The sequence below is a fragment of the Carettochelys insculpta genome, chromosome 5 (assembly GCF_033958435.1).
Source record: "Carettochelys insculpta isolate YL-2023 chromosome 5, ASM3395843v1, whole genome shotgun sequence".
NCBI lineage: Eukaryota > Metazoa > Chordata > Testudines > Carettochelyidae > Carettochelys > Carettochelys insculpta.
In genome coordinates this window covers 47,108,617-47,132,512 of record NC_134141.1, presented here as the reverse complement: position 1 = coordinate 47,132,512, position 23,896 = coordinate 47,108,617, and the positions used below count along the sequence as shown (strand labels likewise).

General features: G+C 45.6%; 1 protein-coding gene across 2 annotated transcripts in view; it reads right to left on the bottom strand.

Annotated features, from left to right (window-relative positions):
* Positions 1-23,896, bottom strand: part of SLC27A6 (solute carrier family 27 member 6) — a 74,698-nt gene that overhangs the window by 4,121 nt on the left and 46,681 nt on the right. For both annotated transcript variants that reach the window (XM_074994143.1, XM_074994144.1), the window contains exons 5-7: positions 13,308-13,502; positions 10,287-10,377; positions 5,604-5,802 (exon numbers count right to left, since the gene is read on the bottom strand). In XM_074994143.1, coding sequence (XP_074850244.1) covers positions 5,604-5,802; positions 10,287-10,377; positions 13,308-13,502 — 485 coding nt within the window. The remainder of the gene's footprint in view (positions 1-5,603; positions 5,803-10,286; positions 10,378-13,307; positions 13,503-23,896) is intronic.

Below are 23,896 nucleotides of genomic sequence, written 5' to 3'. Positions count from 1 at the left end.
GAACAGAGTCATATCCAGGACTGGGCCTTCAAGGTACTAATAATGAAAATTAGTAACAGTAATATTATCTTTAATACAATCTTTAAACATTAATAATAGCAACATTATCTTTAATATAAATCATGAGTGCATTGAACTAATATTAGGCTTTTTTCCAGCAGAACGCCGTGGAACTACATTTTACCACCATTTTTCCCCTTCCACCACTGCCATTTTTAAAATGCAGCTCCACGTTGCCTGCCTCCACCTGCTGCCCCGCTGGGACGCCACTGCCAGCCCTAGTCTTGCTCAACTACATGGTCAGGCTGAGGCAGACCTGGAGCCTCGGGCGGGGGGGCTGGGTCCGTCCTAGCGCAGAGCAGGGGCTGGAGCCATATCAGGGCAGCCCCTGATGTGGGGCTGGGGCCGGAGCCCTGCATAGCACAGGAGCTGAACCCTCCTCCCTGCCCTGAGAGCCCCTGTTGTGTCACGTGGCCAGGGCTGGAGCCCTGTATGGTGTGGGGCTGAGACCCTCCCAGACTGTCCACAAGGCTGAGCCACCTCCCCCACCCACCAGAGTCCCTGCTGTGGGGCTGTAGCCAGAGCCCTGCGTAGCATGGGGCTAGGGACAGAGGCCCTCTGGCGTCTGCAGTGCCGAGCCCTGAAGAACCCGCTGCAGGCTTGTTCCTCTCCTCAGCCCCAGTGGGCTGCGTGTTTGTGTGAGGGTTCTGGCTGGGAGGGAGAGTGCAGGAGCAAGCTGGGGCTGGGTGTTTGGGGTCTGGATGGGAGGGAGGGTGCAGAAGTGGGTTGGGGTTTGGGGATGTGGGTGAGAGATAAGGTGCAGCAGTGGGTGGGGGGGTTCAGGAGGTGAGAGGTCTAGGTGGGAGGAAAGATGGGTGCAGGAACAGGCTGAGGGTGGGGGGTCTGGGCAGGAGCAAGGTGATAGAGGGAGAGTCTGGGCAGGAGGGGATGTTGGAACAGAGTGGGGTGCTCTGGGCAGGAGGAGGCAGCAGGAGCGGGCTGGGTGAGGTGGGGGCACTTATCTCTCTGCAGCACTGTCCCCGCTCCCACATGGTGAACAAGAGTGCCCTGGGGAGACTTTTTAGAAACATGGTCCCAGGCACTGCCCACCCTCACTGCTCTGATTGGCAGGACTTCCAGACAATCAGAGCAGCAGGTGAAGCCTCGCTCTGTGGCAGAGGCTCCCTCATTCAGACACATCTGTGGACCTGCTGGACCATGAATGTTGGTGGACCAGAGAATAAGATAAGATAGGATAAGAGAGGTTCAACCTGTATTAAAATCCTGGACATTTTTAGATATTTAAAAAAACTGGCTGGCTGGAGATTTAAAGATGGAAACAGTAATCTCTGCATCTTTATTTATTTATTAATGAAATTGTTGTAGGTAGGACTATTACTGACTTCAAAGCATCACCAGCACTCAAAAAATACGTAGATGTCAAAAGGTCAAATTTCAGCACTCTGCCTCAGAAAGGTTGCTGACTACTAGTCTAGACCATCCCTCACATGTCTATCTAACCTGCTCTTAAATATCTACAGTGATGGAGATTCCACAACCTCCCTAGGTAGTTTATCCCAATGTTTAACCACACTAACAGTTAGGAAGCTTTTCTTAATGTCCAACCTAAACTTACCCTACTGCAGTTTAAGCCCACTGCTCCTTTTCCTATCCCTTAGAGGAAACAGAGAACAGAGTACAATTTTTCTCCCTCCTCCTCGTAACACACTCTTAGGCCGTGTCTACATGTGCCCCAAACTTCGAAATGGCCACGCAAATGGCCATTTCGAAGTTTACTAATGAAGCGCTGAAATGCATATTCAGTGCTTCATTAGCATGCGGGCGGCCACGGCACTTCGAAATTGACGCGCCTAGCCACCACGCGTCTCATCCAGACGGGGCTCCTTTTCAAAAGGATGCTGCCTACTTCGAAGTCCCCTTATTCCCATCAGCTCATGGGAATAAGGGGACTTCGAAGTAGGTGGGATCCTTTTGAAAAGGAGCCCCGTCTGGACGAGACGCGCGGCGGCAAGCCGCGTCAATTTCGAAGTGCCGCGGCCACCCGCATGCTAATGAAGCGCTGAATATGCATTTCAGCGCTTCATTAGTAAACTTCGAAATGGCCATTTGCGTGGCCATTTCAAAGTTTGGGGCACGTGTAGACGTAGCCATAGGTACTTGTAAACTGCTATCAAGTCCCCACTAAGCCCCCACTGCTATCAAGTCCTGACTTCTCTTTTCTAAACTAAACAAGACCACTTTTTTCAGTCTTCCCTCATAGCTCATGTTCTCTAGACCTTTAATCATTCTTGTTGCTCTTCTCTGGACCTTCTCCAATTTCTCCACATCTTTCTTGAAATGTGGTGCCCAAAACTGGACACAATACTCCAATTGAGACCTAATCAGAGCAGAAGTAGTAGAGCAGAAGAATAGCTTCTCACGTCTTGTAGCCCCATGTAAGATGTATTTGCCCAGTTTACTGATACAATCTTGTGAGACCATATCTAAAGCCTTTCTAAAGTGTACGTACACCAGGTCTACCACTTTTCTCTTGTCTACAAGGCTTGTTATCCTATCAAAGAAAGCTATCAGATTGGTTTGGCATGATTTATTCTTTACAGTCCATGCTGGTTATTACCTATCACCTTATTTTCTTCTAGATGTTTGCAGATGAATTCCCCAATAACTTGCTCCATTATCTTTCCTGGCACAGAAGTTAAATTGACTGGCCTGTAATCTTTTGGGCTGTTCCCTCTTTACAGATGGGCACTGTATTTGCCCTTTTTCAGTCTTCTGGAGTCATTCCTGTCTTTTGAAAGAGGATAGCTAAAGGCTCAGATACCTCCTCTATCAGCTCCTTGAGTATTCTAGGATGCATTTCACCAGGCTCTGGTGACATTCACACATCTAACTTTTCTCTTTTTTTAACTTGTTCTTTTTTATTTTATCGTCTAAACCTACCCCCTTCCCACTAGCATTCACTATGTTAGGCATTCCTTCATCTGACTTCCTGGTGAAGACCAAAACAAAGAAGTCATTAAGCGCCTCTGCCATTTCCAAGTTTCCTGATATAGTTTCTCTCGCCTCACTGAGCAGTGGGCCTGCCCTGTCCCTGGTCTTCCTCTTGCTTGTAATATATTTATAGAATGTCTCCTTTTTACCCTTCACGTCTCTAGCTAGACTGAGCTCCTTTTGTGCCTTTGCCTTTCTAACCTTGCTCCTGCATTCATGTACTGTTTGCTTATATTCATCCTTAGTAATGTGTTCTAGTTTCCACTTTTTATAGGACTCCTTTTTGACTCTGAGATCATGCAAGGTCTCCTGGTTAAGCCAAGGTGGTCTTTTGCCATACTTTCTATCTTTCCTACACAGCGGTATAGTGTGCTTTTGGGGCCTTAATAGCATCCCTCTGAAAAACAGCCAACTCTCTTCAATCATAGAACCATAGAATGCTAGGACTGGAAGGGACCTTGAGAGGTCATCATGTCCAGCCCCCTGCCCTCATGGCAGGAGCAAGTACTGTCTAGACCATCCCTGATAGGCACTCACCTGTTCTTAAATATCTCCAAAGATGGAGATTCCACAACCTCCCTAGGCAATTTATTCCAGTGTTTGACCACCCCGACAGTTAGGAACTTTTCCCTAATATCCAGCCTAAACCTCCCTTGCTGCAGTTTGAGCCCACTGCTTCTCGTTCTATCCTCAGAGACCAAGAAGAACAGGTTTTCTCTGTCCTTCTTATGACACGCTTTTAGATACCTACAGTTGCTTTTCTTCTTAGTCTTGCTTTCCACGGGACCTTACCTACCAGCTCTGAGTTTATCAAAATCCACCTTCCCGAAATCTCTATTTTGCTGTTCTCCCTTCTACCGTTCCTTAGAATTATGAATTCTAAGATTTCATGGTCACTTTCTCCAAAGCTGCCTTCTGCTTTCAAATTCTCAACCAGTTCCTCCCTGTTTGCTAAAATCAAATCTAGAACAGCTTCTTCTCAGTAGCTTTTTCAACCTTCTGAAATAAAAGAATTGTCTTCAGTGCAGTCCAAGAACTTTTTGAGTAGTCTGTCCCTCGCTGTGTTAGTGTCCCAACATATGTCTGAATAGGTGAAGTCCCCCATCACCATTAAATACTGCTCTTTATCGCTGATTATAAATGAAATTGGTCAAATTATTGTGGTCTAAGATAGGAAAGCAGCAAAAGCTCTTCAGCTGACTGATTTTTGGCACAGTATCAAGTGAAAAATGTCTCTTCCAAAGCAGTAATGAGGGTCTGCACCTACAGCTCCAGAAGCAGGCATGCTGGAGTTAGGTAGACTGGAGGCAGTTAGAGTGTGGCTGACCAAAGTACACACATGCAGGAACTGAGCTGATAATTCCAGCTCACGTGGTAATGCAAATCCATCCATGGGAATTCTGCAGCATCGCAGTTTACAAGGGGTTTTAAAAATAGCTTTTCCAGTATTGTCCATCTTATAACCATCTTGTCAGTAGTTCTCCAGAAGAGCCATTATTGAACTGGATGCACTTTTGTCAGAGTGAAGTGACTACTTAGTTTGGAAAAATTATTGTGGTCACAGTTGTCCAGGACAGTGACTGCTGGGTGACAATAGGGGAGGAGGGGTGCCTGGGGGTACCTGGAGGGGGCACTGGGTTACAGCAGGAGGCTGGGGGTACCTGGCTCTGTGGAAGGCAGATTGGGTTACAGCAGGGGGGCTGGAGGTACCTGGCCCTGGGGGAGGGGAAGGGAGGACATTGGGTTAGAACAGGGGGCTGGGGGTGCCTGGCTCTGGAGGAGGGAAGGGGTAATTGGATTACAGCAGGGGGATGCGGGTACCTGGCTCTGAGGGAGGAGGTTAGGTTAGAGTTGGGGGGCTTAGGTCTAGGGGCAAAGGATTGGGTTAGAGAGGGAGGGGGCTGGAGCTGGGGGAAGGGAAGGGCATTGTCCCTCATAAGCATTCTGAAAATCTGGCAACCCTACTTGGGCCCAATGCAAGGTGGTTTGGGCTCCACACGGGGTGGTCTGGACACTGCACAGGGGGGTCATTAAGCTGTGAAGGGGAAATTTGGGCCCCCACATGAGGGGTGCAGATTAAGGCTTGAGTACTTTTTTCCTAGAAGAAAAAGCATTGACTAATACACCCCATATTTGTTCTTGCATGTCTAGTCAGTGTGGTACCCTGATCATCTGAATAGCACTCTTTGTTAAACCAGCAGCATTTAAAAATAAATCAACATAAGTAAACCCTACACTCATCTGAAAAAAAAATCAAAATTTTTATTCTACTTAATCTACCATAATGTAAATAGACATCTACTGTATTTGATACATTTTTGCACTCTTTTCTACTTCAGTGTGCTAATCCTCTTTACTCCATAACACAGCCATCATTTGGTAGAATATTCATGGATGACATTTAATGAATACCTGCCACAAAATTAAGTTAGGTATGGTTGTATGCTCCTCACAAAATTAAGCATTGTTCTATTGCTTTATACTTTAAGAATAGATATTAACCAGAGACTCGAGAGAGAAAAGGAAAATAGATGAAGCAATATTATCCTATCCCATTTACCAATGCTTTGTAATAAGGACACTGATTGTACCTGTAGGTATCACCGATCCTGTCCCAAAAGTAAAGAAAATTCTCTTGGTCTTGAACCATCAGATCCCCTGTGTTGAAATAAAGGTCTCCCTTCTTAAACACCTCACAGAGTAATTTCTTTTCAGTATGTTTCTTATTCCCAGCATAACCAAAGAAAGGATTCTTTGCATTCACTTTGGAAATGAGAAGACCAGCCTCACCTACAGAGAAAAGTTAAGGTGAACAGTAATGTAAACGGTGACAGGCTAGTTCCTGTTAATTTACATTAATATAAATTCACTACATGTCCTACACTTAAAATAACTAGATCCCCAGCTAGATATATCAAAATTGACCTACAAGACCAACAATGAATCCTATACTTCACTGCCTTGCACCTTCTGTAGTTCTTTGAAGCAATTCAATGTGTATAAACTGCTGCCACATAGAAAAAAAATAGTGTTTTACATTATATAAGAATAACAATAAAGGGTCAAGCCAATGCTCCATCTAGCCAGTATCCTGTCTTCCACCAGTGACTAATGCCAGATGCTCCAGAGGAAATGAACAGAACAGGTAGTCAAGTGATCCATCCCCATTGCCTATTCCCAGCTTCTGGCAAACAGAAGGACAAGACACTTCAGAGCATGAGTTCACATCCTGGCTTAAAGCCATTGATTGACCTTTCCTCCAACTCAGGGGTGAGCAAACTTTTTATGTTGGGGCCCCCTTTTTCATCCCTGCAATTAGCAGCCCTGCCCCTCCACTCACTTGAAGGCTACAGGGGTATGGGAACAAGTGGAGGCCACATGGGTGGGCAATCAGACTGCACCCCAAGGTGGTGTGATCCCCCACTTCGCACACCCTTTTTCTACACAGACTGGAGAAGGCCAGCGGTCCATCCCACCCCCTACCCATCAATACACCAGGGCCTCCTCTTCAAGCCTCAGTGCTGAATCATTGGAGGGTCAATGCCCTTTTTACTAACAAAAGTCAGTTTCACTCTTGCAGGCTGCAGAGAAAAGCCTGAGAAAGTGACCATCGGTTGATGAGGCCACCCACTGTTTTTGTTACAGGCCCTGCTGCGGATTACGTGCCATGCTGGTTGGGGCACAAGGAGCCCAAAGCCAACAGACCCAACCAAGCCTGCAGTTTAGGGGCTACAGGCAGCTGGTGGCAGGGCAAAAGCCCTGTGACAAGGTACATACCAGCCCCTCCAATGGCTCTGTCGGTGCCCAACACAGGAGAGCCAGGCTGCTCTCACAACAAGCGAGACCCTGGCACTGAGCAAGGGGGAGGTGAAGCATGGAGAAGATGGGAGGGCCTGGGAGCTTACTGAACAGCTGGGGATGCGGACTCTTTCTGAGGCAGGGGCTGGGCAGGAAGGGTGGATGAAACATCCCATCAGCTCAGCCACAGTGGCTGAAAGCCATGAGTGAAGGGGCAGGAGGAGGCAGCAGTGCTGACAAACTCCCAGCTTAAGAGAAGGGGAGGCTTTAGAGAAGCTGCTGCTGTTGCTATCAGTAATGCCTCCATCTGCTTGTTTAAAGTAAACAGGTGACACATGCAAGAGACACAAGGTATCTTCTGCCTTCATGATTGGTTAAGCCAATCGCCCTGTGCCCCCTTTGCAAAATTTCAGACACACCTCAACTTCACACACCTCTGCTCCAACTCATCTAGTTCTTTTTTGAAACCTCTTATAATTTTGGCCTTTTAACATCCTCTGGCAAAGAGCAGAAGAAATACCTCCTTTTATTTTATACCTGCTGCCTATTAATTTCATTTGGTGACCCCTAGTTCTTGTGTTATAAGTAAATAGCACTTCTTTATTTATTTTCTCAACACCAATAATGATCGTGCAAGTTTCTATCATATTCCTCCTTCAGTCATCTCTTTTCCAAGCTGAAAAGTCACACTCCTTTTAATCTCGCCTCACATGGAATCTGTTCTACACCTGTAATCATTTTATTGCCCTTCCCTGTAATTTTTCCAAATGCAAAATCTTTTTTGAGATGGGGACGGGGCACCAGATCTGCCCACAGAAATCAAGCTGTGCGCATACCATGGATTTATATAGAGGCAAAATGATATCTTTTGTCTTATTATCCATCCCTCTCCTTACGACTGCCTACAAAGTTAGCTTTTTGAGAAGACGTTTTCAGAGACCTGTCCACAATAATTCCAAGATCTTTCTTGAGTGGTAACAGCTAATTTGGGGCATGTTGTATAATACGCATAATTGGCATTATGTCATCCAAACTGCATTACTATGCATTCATCAACCCTGAATTTCATCTGCCATTTTGTAACCCAGTCATCCAGTTCTGTGAGATCTCTCTTTCAGTGGCTTGCTCTGGACTTAATTATTTGAGAAATTTTGCATCAGAGGCAAAATTTGCCACCTAACAGTGAATACCTTTTCTCCAGATGATTTGTAAATATGCTGAACAATATTGACGTCCGTGCAAATCCCTGGGGGACACCACTATATACCTCTCTCCATTCTAAAAACTGACTGTTTACTTTTACCTTTTGTCTCCTTTTTAATTACTGATGGATTCATGAGAGAACTTCCCCCCTTAATCCAGAAGGATGGGATACTCTTTAAGGGATGAATATCACAGCAAAAGTTGCAAAACTGGGGAGGATGAGGCCCTGCTGCCTTTATGGATAATCACTCACCATATGATAGATCCAGTACTATTATGTACATCCCTTACTCTCTGCCCCTTCGCCCTCAAACAAGGAAGACTAGGCCTCACTTTTCTTAGGGAATTTTTAATTGTCTACTTTAGTTTCCTTTTAATATTGAAAGTAGCAGGGATTTGCAAAAAACTGTGTGGCCAAAGCTGGTAAATACTAAATAGGTATTAGAACCATATTTAATAGCTTGATTTTCAAGAGTACGGGGCTCCATCCCCAAGAGGTTCCAATGAAGTCAGAAAAATAAAGTGGATTACACAGAATCTATTTTCTTTCTTTGCCAGTTAATGTACGAAAATTAACAAAATCTATGTTCAGAAAATACCAGAGAAATTGGAAAGGAAGTCTGATTCTTGCACACAGAATGCATGGGGATTCATTAGTTTGTTACATGTGGAATGCTTCTACGGACTGGTCAGACATGCTAAGTATACCGCGTATTCTTGGAATGGGTGACTGTGTCCATGAGCACTCTGGCTTTACACACAAGCTTTAACTATGGGGTCTCATATTTATGAAAGCATTCTCTGAACAGTAAAACTAAAGTGTTACATTGTTCTTGCAGAGAAAAGTGTTCTGATAAAAATACACTAAAAAGACAAGACAAAGTACCAAAACTAGTTTCAGGACAAATCCTGGAGAAACCATAAAAAGACTCCATGCATAGATTTTGCACTACTTTTATTAGACTAATGGAGGTAAAGGCCAGAAGGGATTGTTAAAGCAGTGAGTCTAACCCTTTATCTCAAACACCATTAATTTTATCCTGTTACCCCTGTACTGAGTCCTATAATTTAATTAACATGTAGCTTTCAGAATAGTATTCTATCACGCTATGAGAATGACAGAAGATGGAGAATCCATCATTTCCCCTGACAGATTGTGCGATTGTTTTATCAACCTCACTGTTAACAACAACCTGTGCCAGATTTCTAGTTTAAATTTGTCTAGCTTCAGCTTTCAGCCATTGGTTCTTGTTATGCCTTTCTCTGATAGATTAAAACGCCTTTTAGTACCTGCTATTTTCTATTTATACACATCAAATAGTCTCTCAATCTTTCTGATTAACTAAACAGAATGAAAACACCTAATAAATTATTTTGTTAGTCTTTAAAGTGCTACTGGACTGCTTTTTTGTTTTAAACAGAATGAGCTTTTTTAGTCTTTCACATTGCAGCATATTCTCCAACCCTCTAATTATTTTTGTACCCTCTCCAATTTTACAAAATGCTTTTTAAACTATGGAAACCTGACCTGTATACAGCATCTGTCTCATCGATAATGTGTACAGAGGTAAAATCATCTCCCTAATTCTACTTACATATATGCCCAAAGATTGCTGTGGGAAAAGAGCCAGTGCATCTCACTAAAAGCTCACATGGAGTTGCTTGTCCACTGTGCCTCCTGAAATCTTTTCAGAGCCACTGCTTTCCAGAAAACACGGAGAACGTGTCAAAGCTCAGAATGTCATTGTCTGGATAATTCTGACAGTTAAAAAGATTCTCATTCTGATAAATGTTAAGCATAAATGGGGGACAGATAGCTCCGTAATTTGAGCATTGGCTGGCTAAACACGGGGTTGCAAGCCCAGTCCTTGAAGGGGCCATTTAGGGATCTGGGGCAAATAGACTAAAAAAAAAAACAAAAACTGTCAGGGATGGTGACAGGTGCTTCTGTGAGGGCGGGGGACTGGACTCAATGACCTCTCAAGGTCCCTTCAAGTTCTATGAGAAAGGTATATCTCCATATTTAAACATTTATTTCCCTAATAGTGCTTTCTTCCTTAGTCAGACTACCTTAAAACAGACTGTGCTTCTAACATCTCACATGGTTAAAAAAAGTACCCCCTTACATCTTTAAACCTAATGATTTTGTAGGCACAATGTTATATGCTATTATTAGCTGATGTCCGTATTTTATCATTGAAAAATAACATTTCATTTAAAAAAAAACTAAGTTATTTGTGGTCTGAATATGGTTTCTTATAATTAATTCTTACCTTTCTTAACCTTCTCACACCAACCATGCTTGTTTCTGATTGGTTCATCTTTCTTAAAATCATACTTGATTAAATCAAAAGGGAAAAGAAGCTGAAAGAGAACAGATGGACCAACAGTTACTGTCTACACAGTGACATCTGGTGGCAACAAAAGTAAGCAAGGAAACAATGCAAGATACAGCATTTTTTCTAGCTAAATGTAGAGACCAGTTTTATGTAAATACAGTACAAAATAGCACAAGATATAACCTTACGTTACCCACTGAAGAAAAGCAACACCTGTTTTTAATAACCCTGTTGCACTAAAAAACTCACTTATTTCATACTGAAGCTTGTGGCACAACTGTGGCCCATATATGTCACTGCAGCGTAGCAGAATCAGCACCAGAATGTCACAATGGAACCAGATCTGCAGCTCCAGCTACACTATGTGATGGCACTGTCTGCTACAAAAGGTACTGCTGGGACCAGAGCCTTAACTTGCATATTTTAGTGTAGATCCATTTACTTCACGGGACTTATGGTCATGTGTTCCAAATGAGGATTTCACCCACAGTATTTAGCGGTGCATGCTTGACATTGTAGATCGGGAGAGTATCATTAAGAGCACATTAAAATATCAGGAAAGGGTTGAAGAGCCAAAAGCAGCGCTCCTTGAGACCCTAACAACTCTCACTCACTCAGCAATAGCTTATGGCTCTTACAAAAAGCCTTATTTTGACAAATGCGTAGAGCTGTACTACTTGAGTGAGATGACATGAGCTGACAGAGCATTCTGCTTCCCTAAACATCAACAGACAGGGGGCATTCCCAATACTATACTTCTTCATGGGTTGTGGCCTTCTCCCTGCAGGGCACCAGTCCTACTCAGTGGGCCTTACCTCCTCCCTTTGAGGGCACAGAGATAGGAATTTTTACACTCCTCTATTCACAGACATTGCTATTCTGACTGAGCCCTATGTGGGCTGCACGTAGGGGAGGCGGTAGAGCTGGCTTCTTGGACACGTCTCTTGCTTAAGGCTAGAGAATACCTGGCCCTGGTGGCAGGAATGGACCACATATACTTCCTAACAATAGAAATCCAGGCATTCATTTCCACCAGTTACTCAGGACCTCATTCTCATCTAATTAAAAGCTTTTCTTCACATCCAACAGAATGGCTGCATCACTAGGCCTGTGAGCGTAAGTGTAGATTCCAGATGATCTACTCTAATTCAACTGTTCAGGGTCCTTTTCAAATGAGGTTGGGAAGACCCCTGTGAGTACTTGGATAATGAAGTTCTACACTGATCTCAGCACACTACTGTAAAGGCACTCTCCACCTTCTTCCGTAATTCCCACTCACCTCCCATTTTGTGGGGAAGGAGTGATACAGGTGATGTGAGCAGCCCTTCCTTATCTCAACCACTCATTTTCTAGCTGAGAGAAATGCCAACAAATGCATTATGCAATGAATGTTAAAAATAAATTATATTTCCCTTTCTGGTTTTAATCCAAAGTACCAAAATAAACATTACAGATTCAGCAGATATTGACTTTGGCCATGTGATAGGGTATGAACTTTTTGTAACTGACTTGGTCATATGACTGGGGACAGGAAATATTAGCATTGCTGTTCCAATCACACTAGTATATTAGGGTCCTTTTTCCTTCTAAATTTATAAGTATGAAAAAAACTTGAAACATTAGTCATGCATTACTGTAAATGTCATTGCACTGGTTACATTATTTATAATCAAGATATTTTAGATACAGTAGTTTATTACTCTAATTATCAAGTCAAATATTAACAAATTAGTGTATAAGTGTATGGTTTGAAACCCTAACCCTGAACATTACTATCCTATTAATTCCATGGAGAACTCTTCTACTAATTATGCAGTCTCTGAAGTAGACCATAAGAACTGGCCTGCACTTAATGTTGCCATTTATCATGATTTCAATCAGGTTTCATGATCTTCAGTGTTTTCCAGAATGCCTCAACTTCTGGATCAGATTGCATGAAAATTCTACCTTTCATTAAAAGAAAAAGTTGAGTCCCGATGGTTGTGGAAAGCTTCAAATCATGAAACAAGTGTGCCTTAAAGTGTCAGAAAATAGCTCTACGATTTTTAAAAATCTCTGTATTTTTAAGAGAGTCATGATTTTGAAAGCTTGGCAGTGGCAGTACCACAGGCACCCCCAGAAAGGTATGTGGCCCACAGATATTGTTCTTCTGCAGGAAAGTAGTTGAAACCAGAGTGAGATACAGCAGAAAGGAACTCCTGGCAGAATACCCTTGGGTCAGTAGGATAACATGGAGTGGAGGGTACTTGAGCTCCAATTCTACACCAGAGTCTGACTCAGAAAATAAACACTTGAAGACTGTAAGGTAAATGGACTTGACACTGAAGCTTCCACAGATGTCTGATGAGTAGAGACAATATGCAGGTGAGCCAGTGGTTCTCCATTTCTCAGCTTGCTCTGATTTACTGTCCTACTCATTTTGTAGCAGAACAGACTAACTAGGCCCTAGAGAATCTATAACAATCTTTTTTTTTTTTAAACTAAGATCCTTAAATATATATTACAGGCTGCTTGCTCTCTTTAAAATCACTAAATCAGGGATAACTTCCAGACTTCAATCTTGCATGTATATTTCACTGGGTATAAATCAGTGATACATTAAATAATTCGAATCTAGTCTCTTGCCTAGTAACAAAGAATTGGGATGCAGAACCAATGTTCGGAACTCTCTGGAAACTTTCAAGAAGGAGAAGTTTTTCACTCATTTAGACCTCGTCTACCCTAGGAAATTTTAAGGGGAAAAAATCCCTCTAGCGTTGCTATAAGCACAGGTGGAAGACTATTTACACAAGTCTTCGGCAGCATTTAAAAGTCTAAGTTGAACCTGCAGTAGTAAGCTAGATCAGAAGAAGTCAGTCCTAAAGTTGAGCATGCAGAAACAAGTCCTACTTTTTCTTGTTACAGCATTCACATTTATCTCCAACTCTTTTTCCAAGTAAAATATTAAATAGTTACCTTAAAAAAGAAATTGGTACGTCCCACAGATCCAATTTTCCCACTGTGGTTCATGAAACAAATGTTTCCTTCAGTAGCCCCATAAAACTCACACATTTTGATGTCACCAAATCGGCCTAAAAATTCTTTCCATACGTCACTCCTTACTCCATTCCCAACTGCCAAACGAACTTTGTGATCTCTTTCTCCGTCTTTCTATTAAAAGAGAAATTTAAGATTTTAAATAAAATGTTGTAATGCATGTGTTTATACCAGATACTACAGGAAAAAAAATGTACAAATTTGCACAAGTCCTATAGGAAGCAGAAAAGAAATTGAAGATAAGTTATAGTGCATTTCTAATGTTATGAACTATATCTAGCTTACAGCTGTAGCTCAACAAACGCTGAAATAGTATTATATAAATGCACGTCAACTTATTGCAATAGTTAAAATTATGCTTAAATGAACATCAAAGAAAAGATAGTTGGGTTAAAAATATAAATAGATGTAGGTTTTTAGAAAAGTTAAACTATAACTTCTGTCTAGAACAATTTCAATGAAAAATTGAAGTTGGGAAGTGGTTAGTATAGGAACAGGGTAAAACAGACATTGCTTATGTAACAAAGTCACATCAGGTTAATCAATTACCTCCTACTTCCCTGTTCTTTCAAACACGTTATAACATGTGATGCAACCAAGATGTAATGAAATTACAAATTATAAGCATTCATGTCCTGCTAAATCTCCTACAGCACTTGCAACATGGAGTCAGGCAACCTCCTTATCTCAAAATTTTGTTCAATGTTACTTGGACTATTTTAGCCTCCTTGTGTACTGCGATGTCTGCTATTATTAGGTCATGATTTTATCATTAAAATACAATATTAGGCATTTCTCTTAAAGCACCAGATCCTGGATCCAACTGATTACATAAGAATTTCAGCATCCATTTAGAAAAATAAAAGTTTCTAGTGATGATGGTTGCAAGGAAACATTTAGAAATGTGATCCAAGTGCATCCCAAAGGCTCCAACACTAGAAGACAAACAGAAAAATCTCTGTTTTTCAAAATCTCACAACTTCAAAACTGAACTCATTTTCTGAATGGTTGGGCCTGGCAACACCGAGTTCCTCGCTACCCCCCTTACCCCCCGGCCAGTGAGGTGAGAGCATGAATTAATTATAGGATTTCAAGAGACACAACTATAAGTTATGTAGTACTGTCTATCTGCTAATAAGTCTAGCGTGGAATTGGAACACATTACAGCCATACAAAGAATGTAATGGGAACCTGGGATACGTCAACACTGGAATAAAAGACCTGCAGTGTGGCCTTACTATTGGGGCTCAGGTTACAGAGCCAAAAAAAACAGATGTTAGAGCTTGAGCTGGTGTCTGAGATCCTCCCCTCTTTATCACTAAATAAACTTGTTTTGAAATTTCACTCTAAGCATATCTAAATGTGCTGTTGATGGAACAGTGATCCCAGGTGGACCTATTAAGCTGGGGTGTAGTGATTTGTTGGAGGCAACAAATCCCTCATCCACATCGCTGGCTGCTGGCCCTCAGTTTCAGTGCAAACCCCGCGAAGGCTTGAAGCATCCACTTCAGGAAAAGTCCAACTTTACTTCATGGCCCTGAGCTGGAGCCCATCTAGTGCTATGCAGTCTGCGCAGCGCTAAGGAATGTGAGAGGCTTGAGCATTACCAGGGAGAAGAGACTGAGACTACATCTACTCTCACCTTGAAGGTCGATGGCTGCGATGCAATTTTTGGTACATACCAAAAATCAGCTTTGCAGCCATCAACTTCCATGCCTGTCTTCACAACAGAAGGTTGACGGAAACACTCCTCCCATTGACCTTCCTTAATCTTCATGGCTCACAAGGAGTTCCGGCCTCGATGAAACAGCACCCTGGAAGATCGACCCAGAGCTGTCGATCTTCTATGGTAAGTGTAGATGTACCCTGAGATTTTAGCTACTGAATTTAAAGTAGTCTGTAAGCATTGGTGACCTGTGATCTGAGAGGCCACATGCCCCTCTGCCCTACATACACTGAGGGTGGGAAGGCAAGTGTGTAAATCCTTTAGGCAGCCTGGAGAAACAGTGGGAGGGCCTAGTGCTCACAGCAGGAGTCCAGCCTGCCCGCGCTCATCGGTGGCCATGGGGTGGCGGGGAAGCAAAGCATGTTACACACTTTAGAGAAACAAAACTAACAATATCTTGTTCAGGGGATAAGACAATATGCCTCCTTTATTGGGAATGCAGAATTCATTTACTGTCCCTAACTAGTAAAGTTATGTACCACACATTTTTATGAATGGGATACAGAGCCTCAGATGCTCATGCTAGTCCTCTGGTCTAGACATGAGGAGGGGTGTTGGGTCATGCCAGTGCTCACCAATGCTCCTGGAGGATGATCACAGAAGCAGAAGACCAGCTCCTATAGTTTTACACCCATCTTATTTTTTTTGTATGTTTTAATCCTATCTATCTCATAGAAGAGATACCTATCTCAAAGAGCTGGAAGAGATCTTCAGAGGCCATCAAGTCCAGTCCCCTGTCCGCTGAGTGGGACCAATTAACATCATTGACAGATTTTTCTTTAATCTGTTTGTCCTAGATCCCTAGATAGCCCCTCAAAGCCTGAACTCACAACCCTAGGTCCAGCAGGCCCAGGCTTAAGCCACCGAGCGATCCCTCCCCCTGTAGATCCTGTTCTGTCCTGTCCTACTGCCCAAAGGCACCACATGACCTGGGGTCATCAATTAAAGGCAAATGCAACTATGAGCCTTTTTTTCTTGTTGCGGCTTTTTTTCTCTCTCTCGCTTGTGTGGGTTCTGTGGCAGGGCTCACCCCCTTTATTTTTCAGCCATCAAGGTAGTGCTGTTAGCTGGTCAATCAGTCTGGCTAGCATCAGGGACTGATCCCATCTCTCTCTCTCTCTCTCTCTCTCTCTCTCTCTCTCTTTTAAATGAGGTGACACACCCACAACTAACTTTAAACAGAGTTAAGGCAACACAAAGTTTAAAATGAGGTTTTGGTTACAGCGTGGAGTTGCTGAGTTACAATGTATTAAAAAGGAGCTCACAGTAGCAGATTTTTCAAAGCCAATCCTTAACAGGCTACTAAAAATTAATCAAAAAGCAGCTAACACTGTTTCATTTATAAAATCCTGTTCATAAAAATTGGTGTGCAGTGCATGAGGTTTCTGGTGGATACAATTCATCAAAAGGGTGATTTCATTCTTCAGTCCTACAAGCTATGCAGCTCCCCTCCCCGACTGATGGTCGCATCACTTACAGGAAGGGCAGGACCACCAACCCCCCGCGCTCACCACTGAGGGAAGCAGATGGATGTGACCTGCAGCTTCACTTCCTGCTGCTGCCAGTGATTATGTGGGGGCCTCTTCTCCTCCTGTGGGTGCCAGACCACCCGCTAGCCCTTGTGCTGCATCGCTGCAGGGTGGGATTTAGCAGAAGAGGTGGAATATAGCCTGGAATGAAGAAGGCATTGTCCCAGCCCTCCCTTGGGTCATGTGGGAATTCACATGGCAGGGAAGGAAGTTAAATGGCTGGTCCCCCGCTTGCATCTTTCACCAATCACCCCCTCGCTAAGCATGCACAAAGTGACTTATAAATTCATCAGATCTGGTCACCATTTTTATGGGGCAGCAAAAGATCATGCTCCCAATAAATTTCAGCTCCCTGCTTCAAAGAATAAGAACGCCACTGTTCAAAGAGGTCATTAAACTGTGGGTCAAAAAATACATTTCCTTCCCAGCTTTGCTCTTGGAAATAACTGAAGTGTTTTCACGGAAATTGAAGTCAGGCTGAGGCAGACATATGGTATGTAAAATTTCAGCCCAGACATCTGAAGTTTTGCAATGTTAAAAGCAACTGAAAATAAGATTTTTATAATGGGAACTATAAGACCACCTTAAACATACCAGTTTCACTTATAGTACTATTTCTTGACAAGTAAACAGGCTTTTTCTAAATCATTGCTGCATTTTTGATAAATGATGAACTGAGGTCAGACAACACTGCTAGCACTGGCTGCTTTAGAAAACAGAGACAATTTCAAGCTGTTCTTATGCATATTCTATGGAGCTCCATGATTAAACCTCAGAATACCACAATGGGGAAAATGAGTACTTCAGTATGAGTGCGCTTGGAATTTCATTTTTGAATGATGGAAGTTAAATACCACTATAGGGCTGTGTCTGTACTTGCATTCCTCTTTTGAAAAAGGCATGCAAATGAGGGAATCATTAAAGCAAATGAGGTGCAGATTTACATATCTGGCACCTCATTTGCATATTGTTCTTTCCAAAGAGCGGTGTTGAGGTGGCGCTTTCAAAATTAACCCCTTCTTCCCATGGGGATCTTTTGAAGAGGGGGTTTACTTTTGATAGACCTGCGTCTATAGCACTTTTCTTCTTTCAAAAGAAGCTCTTTCACAAATCTTGAAAGCCAGAATTTCGAAAACTGAAATTCAAAAGAAGGGATATTGAAAGAATGTGGCTACACATACAAAGTGGATCATGGTACCGGTCCACTATTTCAAAAGAGGCTTCCGGTCTTTTAAAAGGGAGCGTCCACACTGCAACTTGAGCCCATTTGAAAGAACAAGTCAGGAAACACGACATACTGGGTCGCATGGCCGACAAGCCCTTCTGGGTCTCGCAGCCAGAGGCCCCCTTAAACGGCCCCTCCCAAATACACCCACCCTACAACCACACAGCACTGCAGAGCAGCAGACAGCACTGCAGGGACTGTGCTCTGCTCTGGGAAAGTCGCTGAGCATGGAGCACCAGCAGCTGCCTGAGGCTGATGCCTCCACTGACCCCAGGGCCCAGATGGCAATGGTCCTCCTGGACCATGCTGGAAACCTTACAGCCATGACCCCGCCCCCACCCCCAACTGTAGTCCTGCAAGCCCTTGCCACAGGGCAACCACTGCACCCTGTTCCTTGTCTCCTACGGTGCCTCTGGAGCCACCCCAGCAGCGGGGACTCGTGGGAGAGGCTGGTGCTGGGCCAGTGGGAGGATGACAGGCAGCTCCAGAACTTCTGAATGTCGAGGCAGACGTTAACGGAGCTGTACCAGTGGCTCACACCCATCCTGCAGCACATGGACACTCGCACACAGCCCGTGCTCCCAGTTGAGAAACAAGTGGTGAGATCGCACTGTGGAAGCTGGCCACCCCGGACAGTCACCATTCAGTGGGACACCAATTTGGGGTGGGCAAAGCCACTGCTGGAGCTGTACTCCTGGAGGTAAATCAGGCTGGGATCCCACACCCACCCCAGGAAGGGAGGAGTGGGCCCCTGGGCTGGAGGGCCCTTCAGTGGAGGTGCAAAGCATGGAGAGCCATGGGGCTCCCCGCCATGCAGGTCCACATGTCAATGCCCTCCATCACACAGGTGGTCCCGGTGATCAACCATGTCATCCTGCACAGGGCCGTCCACCTCAGGGACCTGGACGACACCACAGCAGGATTCACAGCCATCGGGTTCCCCAACTGCTTTGGCGCCTTTGATGGCACCTGCATAGCGTTCTGTGCCTGGGACCACAGTGCAAGTCGCTATATAAACTCCAAGAGGAACCATTCAGTTGTGCTGCAGCCCCTTGTGGACTCCAGAAGCTGGTTCACCGACATCTGTGCGGGTTGGTCTGGGCGAGCCCATGACACCTGGGTACTGCAGAACTCCTGGCTGGGTCAACGCATGGATGAGGGCTCATACATCCCTGCCAGGAGCTCCCTGTGGGAGCCATCACAATGCCACCCTGCATAGTGGCCAATGGGGCATACCAATTACAACCATGGCTGATGCATGCCTACACAGGGCACACCACCACCAGCCAGGATGCTTTTAACCATCACCTCAACCACGCCCGCAATACCATGGAGCAGGCCTTCAGATGCCTAAAGGGAAGCTTCCATTGTTTGAACGCGCACCTGGACGTCAGCCTCCCCAGCGTCAGCCTCGCTGGTCACAGCCCGTTCTGTTCTGCACAACGTTGTCAAGAACGAGCTCGAGTGTTTTGTGCAGGGTTGGGCTGTGGATGCCATCGACTCCTGTTTGTAGGCGGAGGGGCCTCCCAGACCCTAACCCCATCCCTGTGTGCCTGGTGGCACGGGGCCACAGCCAGCTGCTCATACTTGCCACCGCCATCCACAGCAAGGTTCCTCCCAGTTCTATGAGATGTTTATCTCCATATTATATCTATCTATACTGTGACCCCCTCCTGGCACCCCTGGCCAACTCCCACCCTGCACCACAGCCCCACGCACAGCCAGGGGACAGGTGGTGACAGGTGCTGGAGGGCAGGCTCACCCTGGCCTGCACTGGTGATGAGCCACTGGCCCAGCGCGAGCTGGGCAGAGAGTGGCAGGAACCCCAGGCAGTCAGTTCGAGGGTGGCAGGGGCAGCAGGGGAGATGGCAGGGGGAGCAGCAGGGGTATGGGAGAGGCAGTGGTGAGGGGGGCAGTAAGGTGGGGCAGCAGGGCACTCTGTCTTGGGATGGGCAAGGTGCCAGAGAACCACAGCCCCCATGCCCCAGACCTCCTGTTGCCAGGCCCTGTCCTCATGCTCCATCAGGAGCCACTCGCGGAGCATGGCCTTCTGCTCCTTTAGGGCAGCGGTGCGTGCTGCTGTGGCCTCATCTGGGTCGTGTTGGTGGCAGCTGCAGACCCTCCGGTGCTAGGCAGGCACTGGCCTGGGCAACGGGGACAGGGGTTTCCTGGCTGTGTCAGAGGGCAGGGCCAGACTGCTGGTGCCCGGGACGGGACTGCCCTGGCCCTCAGAAGATGATGCTGCAGAGACATAAAGGAGAGGGAGGCAACCCATCAGTGCTGTCGCCCGATCCCAGGGGCCCCATCCTGTCTCCCCAACCATCCCCCAACACAGCATCCACTCATCTGACCCCTCCCGCAGGGAGCCCCCTGTGGCCGCATCTGTGGGGCACCCGCTGAATGTGGTCTGGCCCCCACCTCCCTTTCGAGTTGGGAGAGTTATGGTGCTGTTCACGGGTGTGGGTGCCGGGTGCCATCATACCTGGGCCTGGGAGATGGCTGGGCAATGCAGGACGCGCCCCCCTCCACCCCCAGCCCAGGCTTCCCAATCCACCCATTACCTACTTGAAGCTCTGGAGAATGGATACAGGCACACCTGCCACAAGGGAGCCTGGCTGGAGGAGCTGGAAGTGCTGGCAATCACCAGGGGGCCTTCCTCCTCTGAGGTGCTCTCCGGCTCCTTCACCCTGGTCCAGTCCAATGGTCCTGGCCAGTCCTGGGCCTCTGCTTTGGGGTCCATCTCAGGGCTGGCTGTGTCTACCACGGCCACCAGGTCGGGAGCATCCTTGGAGCCGAGGAGCCAAAATACCTCCAGATAGTGCAGGCACCTCAGGGCAGCCCCTGCCCCCGATCACCTGCAGGAGTCCCTGGCCCGGCTGTAGGCCTGCCTGAGCTCCTTCACTTTAGAGTGCACCTGATCAGCTGTGTGCTGGGGGTGGCCCCACTTCTGCAGCCCCAGCGACTGCTGATCAAAGGCCACAGCATTCCAGGGCTGGCCAGTGCTGTGCTGCAGCACATCTTCGGACAAGAGGTGAAGGAAGTCTCTGATCTCGGCTGATGTCCAGGAGGAGCCCCTCCTCTTCTGGCCCTGGCTCGCCTCTGGTGACCCCTGAGGCTGGGTGGAAGGGGCCTCCTGGGAGTCTCTTCGGCAGATGGGATTTGCCATCTGGCCAGAGGGCTCACTGGCTTTGGGTCTGTGGTGCTGGAGGGGGGACCTGTCACAGCTTGTGCTCCTGAGGCGCTGAACACACTCTCAGCTTCCTGCACAGGGTTTCCGGGGCCTGGCAGCTTCAAGTGGCTGGCCCTGGAGGCCACAGAGCCCTACTGGGGCTGGCAAGAGCAACTCCGTGCACCCTGTGGCTGCCGCCATGGCAGACCCGCTATTTCGAAAGAGTGGCCCTGGAGCATCTACACATGCCCTATTTCGAAAATCAATTTCAAAAGGGTCGGCTCTTCCTGAAATCAGATGAGAAGACCAATTTTGAAATGAGCACCCCTTTCTGCTGAAAACAATCTTGAAAGAGGCCGTCACTGTGTGTGGATGCCCCGTGGCCTCTTTTGAAATTAGGCCCCTTTCAAAATTGATTTTGAAACAAGAGGCTAGTGTAGTTGCACCCTACAGGTCAAAAGTGCACATTTTTCTTCTCTTATCCCTTCTTTAAGGGAATGGGTGTGAAAGGAGAACTCACTATGAAGGAGGAACCATGTCTTCATTCCTTTTGAGACCCTCACTTGGAAGAACCAGAAATAAATTCACATTTTGTATATGTTCATAGACTCAAAGGACTGGAAGGGGCCTTGAGAGGTCTTCCAGTCCAGTTCCCTGAACTCATGGCAGAACTAAGTATTACTGAGACCAGGGCTGAGCCCCCTATGACCCGTGGGCTGCACTTGGCCCTTTGAACCTTTTAATCTAGCCCTCGAGGTCCCACCAGGGAGCAGGGTAGGAGGCTTGCCTATGTGGTTCCCAGAAGAAGGGCAGCTAGGGGACTTTGCACACTGCCCTCAAGCCAGGATCTACAGCGAATGGGAGCTGTGGGGTGGTGCCTACAGATGGGGCAGCACAGAGTGCCATGTGACCCTGCATCTACGTAGAAACTGGTGTGTGGGGTGGGCCATGGCTTCCAGGGACCACTTCAAGTGAGTGCGGCCCAAATCCTACACCCCGAACTCTCCCATGCCCCACCCAGCCCTTGAACCTCTTCATGCTGGTGCAGCCTGCTGCACCCCAAATCTCCTTGGTCCCAACCCAACCCCAGAGACTGTGCACTCAACTACAGCCTTCACACACCCTTTTGTAGGCCTACTCCTTGCCCCAAAGGAGAGACCACTCTGAATTCCACAGTCCCACTGTGGGACCTCCCACACCCTGACTCTTCACTTCCGGCTCCACTCCAGAACCTGTACGTTCAGCCTGAGCCCTCACTCCTTCCTATATCCCTTAACCTGAATTTGGTCAGTGTTCATGGCCCAACATATAATTTGGATACCAAGATGTGGCCCTCAGACCAAAATGTTTGCCCACCATGCTCTCGACCACTCCTGATGTTGACATCTCTTACCTGGCAAGTACTCAGAGAATCCAGCCTCTTGTTACAACAAAAACCAATGAGAAGTCTTGGGGTACCTTAGAGACTAACAGATATATTGGAACATAAGCTTTCATGGGCAAAGACCCACTTCATCAAATGCATTTCATCTTTCAAAAGCTTATGCTCCAATATATCTGTTGGTCTACAAGGTGCCATAGGACTCCTCATTGTTTTTGCCAATACAGACTAACATGGCTATCCCTTTGATGCTTGTCTCTTGCTACAAATTCCTTGTTCCATTCACCTATGTTTTGTTTGCTTTTACCACACTCAGGTTTTTAACCCTTGCTCAGTGACCTCATTTTGAAGTAGGACTTATACAACCACCGTTTCTATAAAGTCACATACAACTGTGCTCTTTTTCTGCATGTGCAGCTCTGTGATCTTCCTTCAACATGTGATGCATCATTCAGCACATAGAGCTGAAACAGGCTATCACCCGCAACAATAGTGGCTACATACAGCAGTGCCTCACTGTGAAATTTGGACCACAATGTAGCTTTTCATACCTTTGAAAGACGCAGTTAGATTTGACATGTATTTTAAATTTACCATATACTGAAGAGTTTGTGGCTATCAATATACATTGAAAAAATTGTTTCAATACCATCTTGCATTTCAGTGGAAGACCTCTGTGGTTCATTTTGATTCAGCCTCTGAATGCTAGAAAATTGACACAGACAAGTCCAATTGATTTAAAATTGCAACCTTTAAAACACGTTTATTTTTCTTTCATTGCTATACTGAAATTAATGTGTCAGTTGCTGAACTACAGGTTCCTCTTGCTAAAGTCATTGTTATCTCAGTCATTCAAATGTAAAGAATTCTGGTCTCATCCCACTGAAAACAAAACAAAGAACTCCTTTCACTGAGATCATTTGTTCAACAATGAACAGAAGAGAGAGAATGGTCTCATGCCTCAGACTTTTTATGGCTGCTCTGCATTGCTCCAGTACAAAGTGTCTCTAAACTCCATACATTTAGGCCCCAGATGATCTCTCTCTGCATAGGCAAATTCTCAGAAGAAGAAACACAGATACTGCTGAGGATCTGGCCCAATGTTTCCTTGTGGCTACCACTTTTTAATGCCATTGACAGTACAAGATAGGGCTAACAGATTACAGAAAAGGTTTTTCTGAACTATCTAGCAATCTCTGCAAAGGCACAAGGAGTCACATGAAGGTTCCAAAGCCACTCTCCTAAAAGCAGGGACTGACTGTCCTAAAAGCATACCATTCAATCATTCCTTCAGTCCAGCTCCACACACCTCAGTTGTTCAGTTAGATTTCACTGCTGAGATCAAAGCAGGACCATATTTTTAGTATATTAAGCCATATTTTTCCTCTTGGTGCACGAGTACCTGGTTGTTATGATATTTGGTTTAAATTAAAGGGTCTGAGGGAGTATATGCTAGTGGTAAAGTATAAAACTAGAAA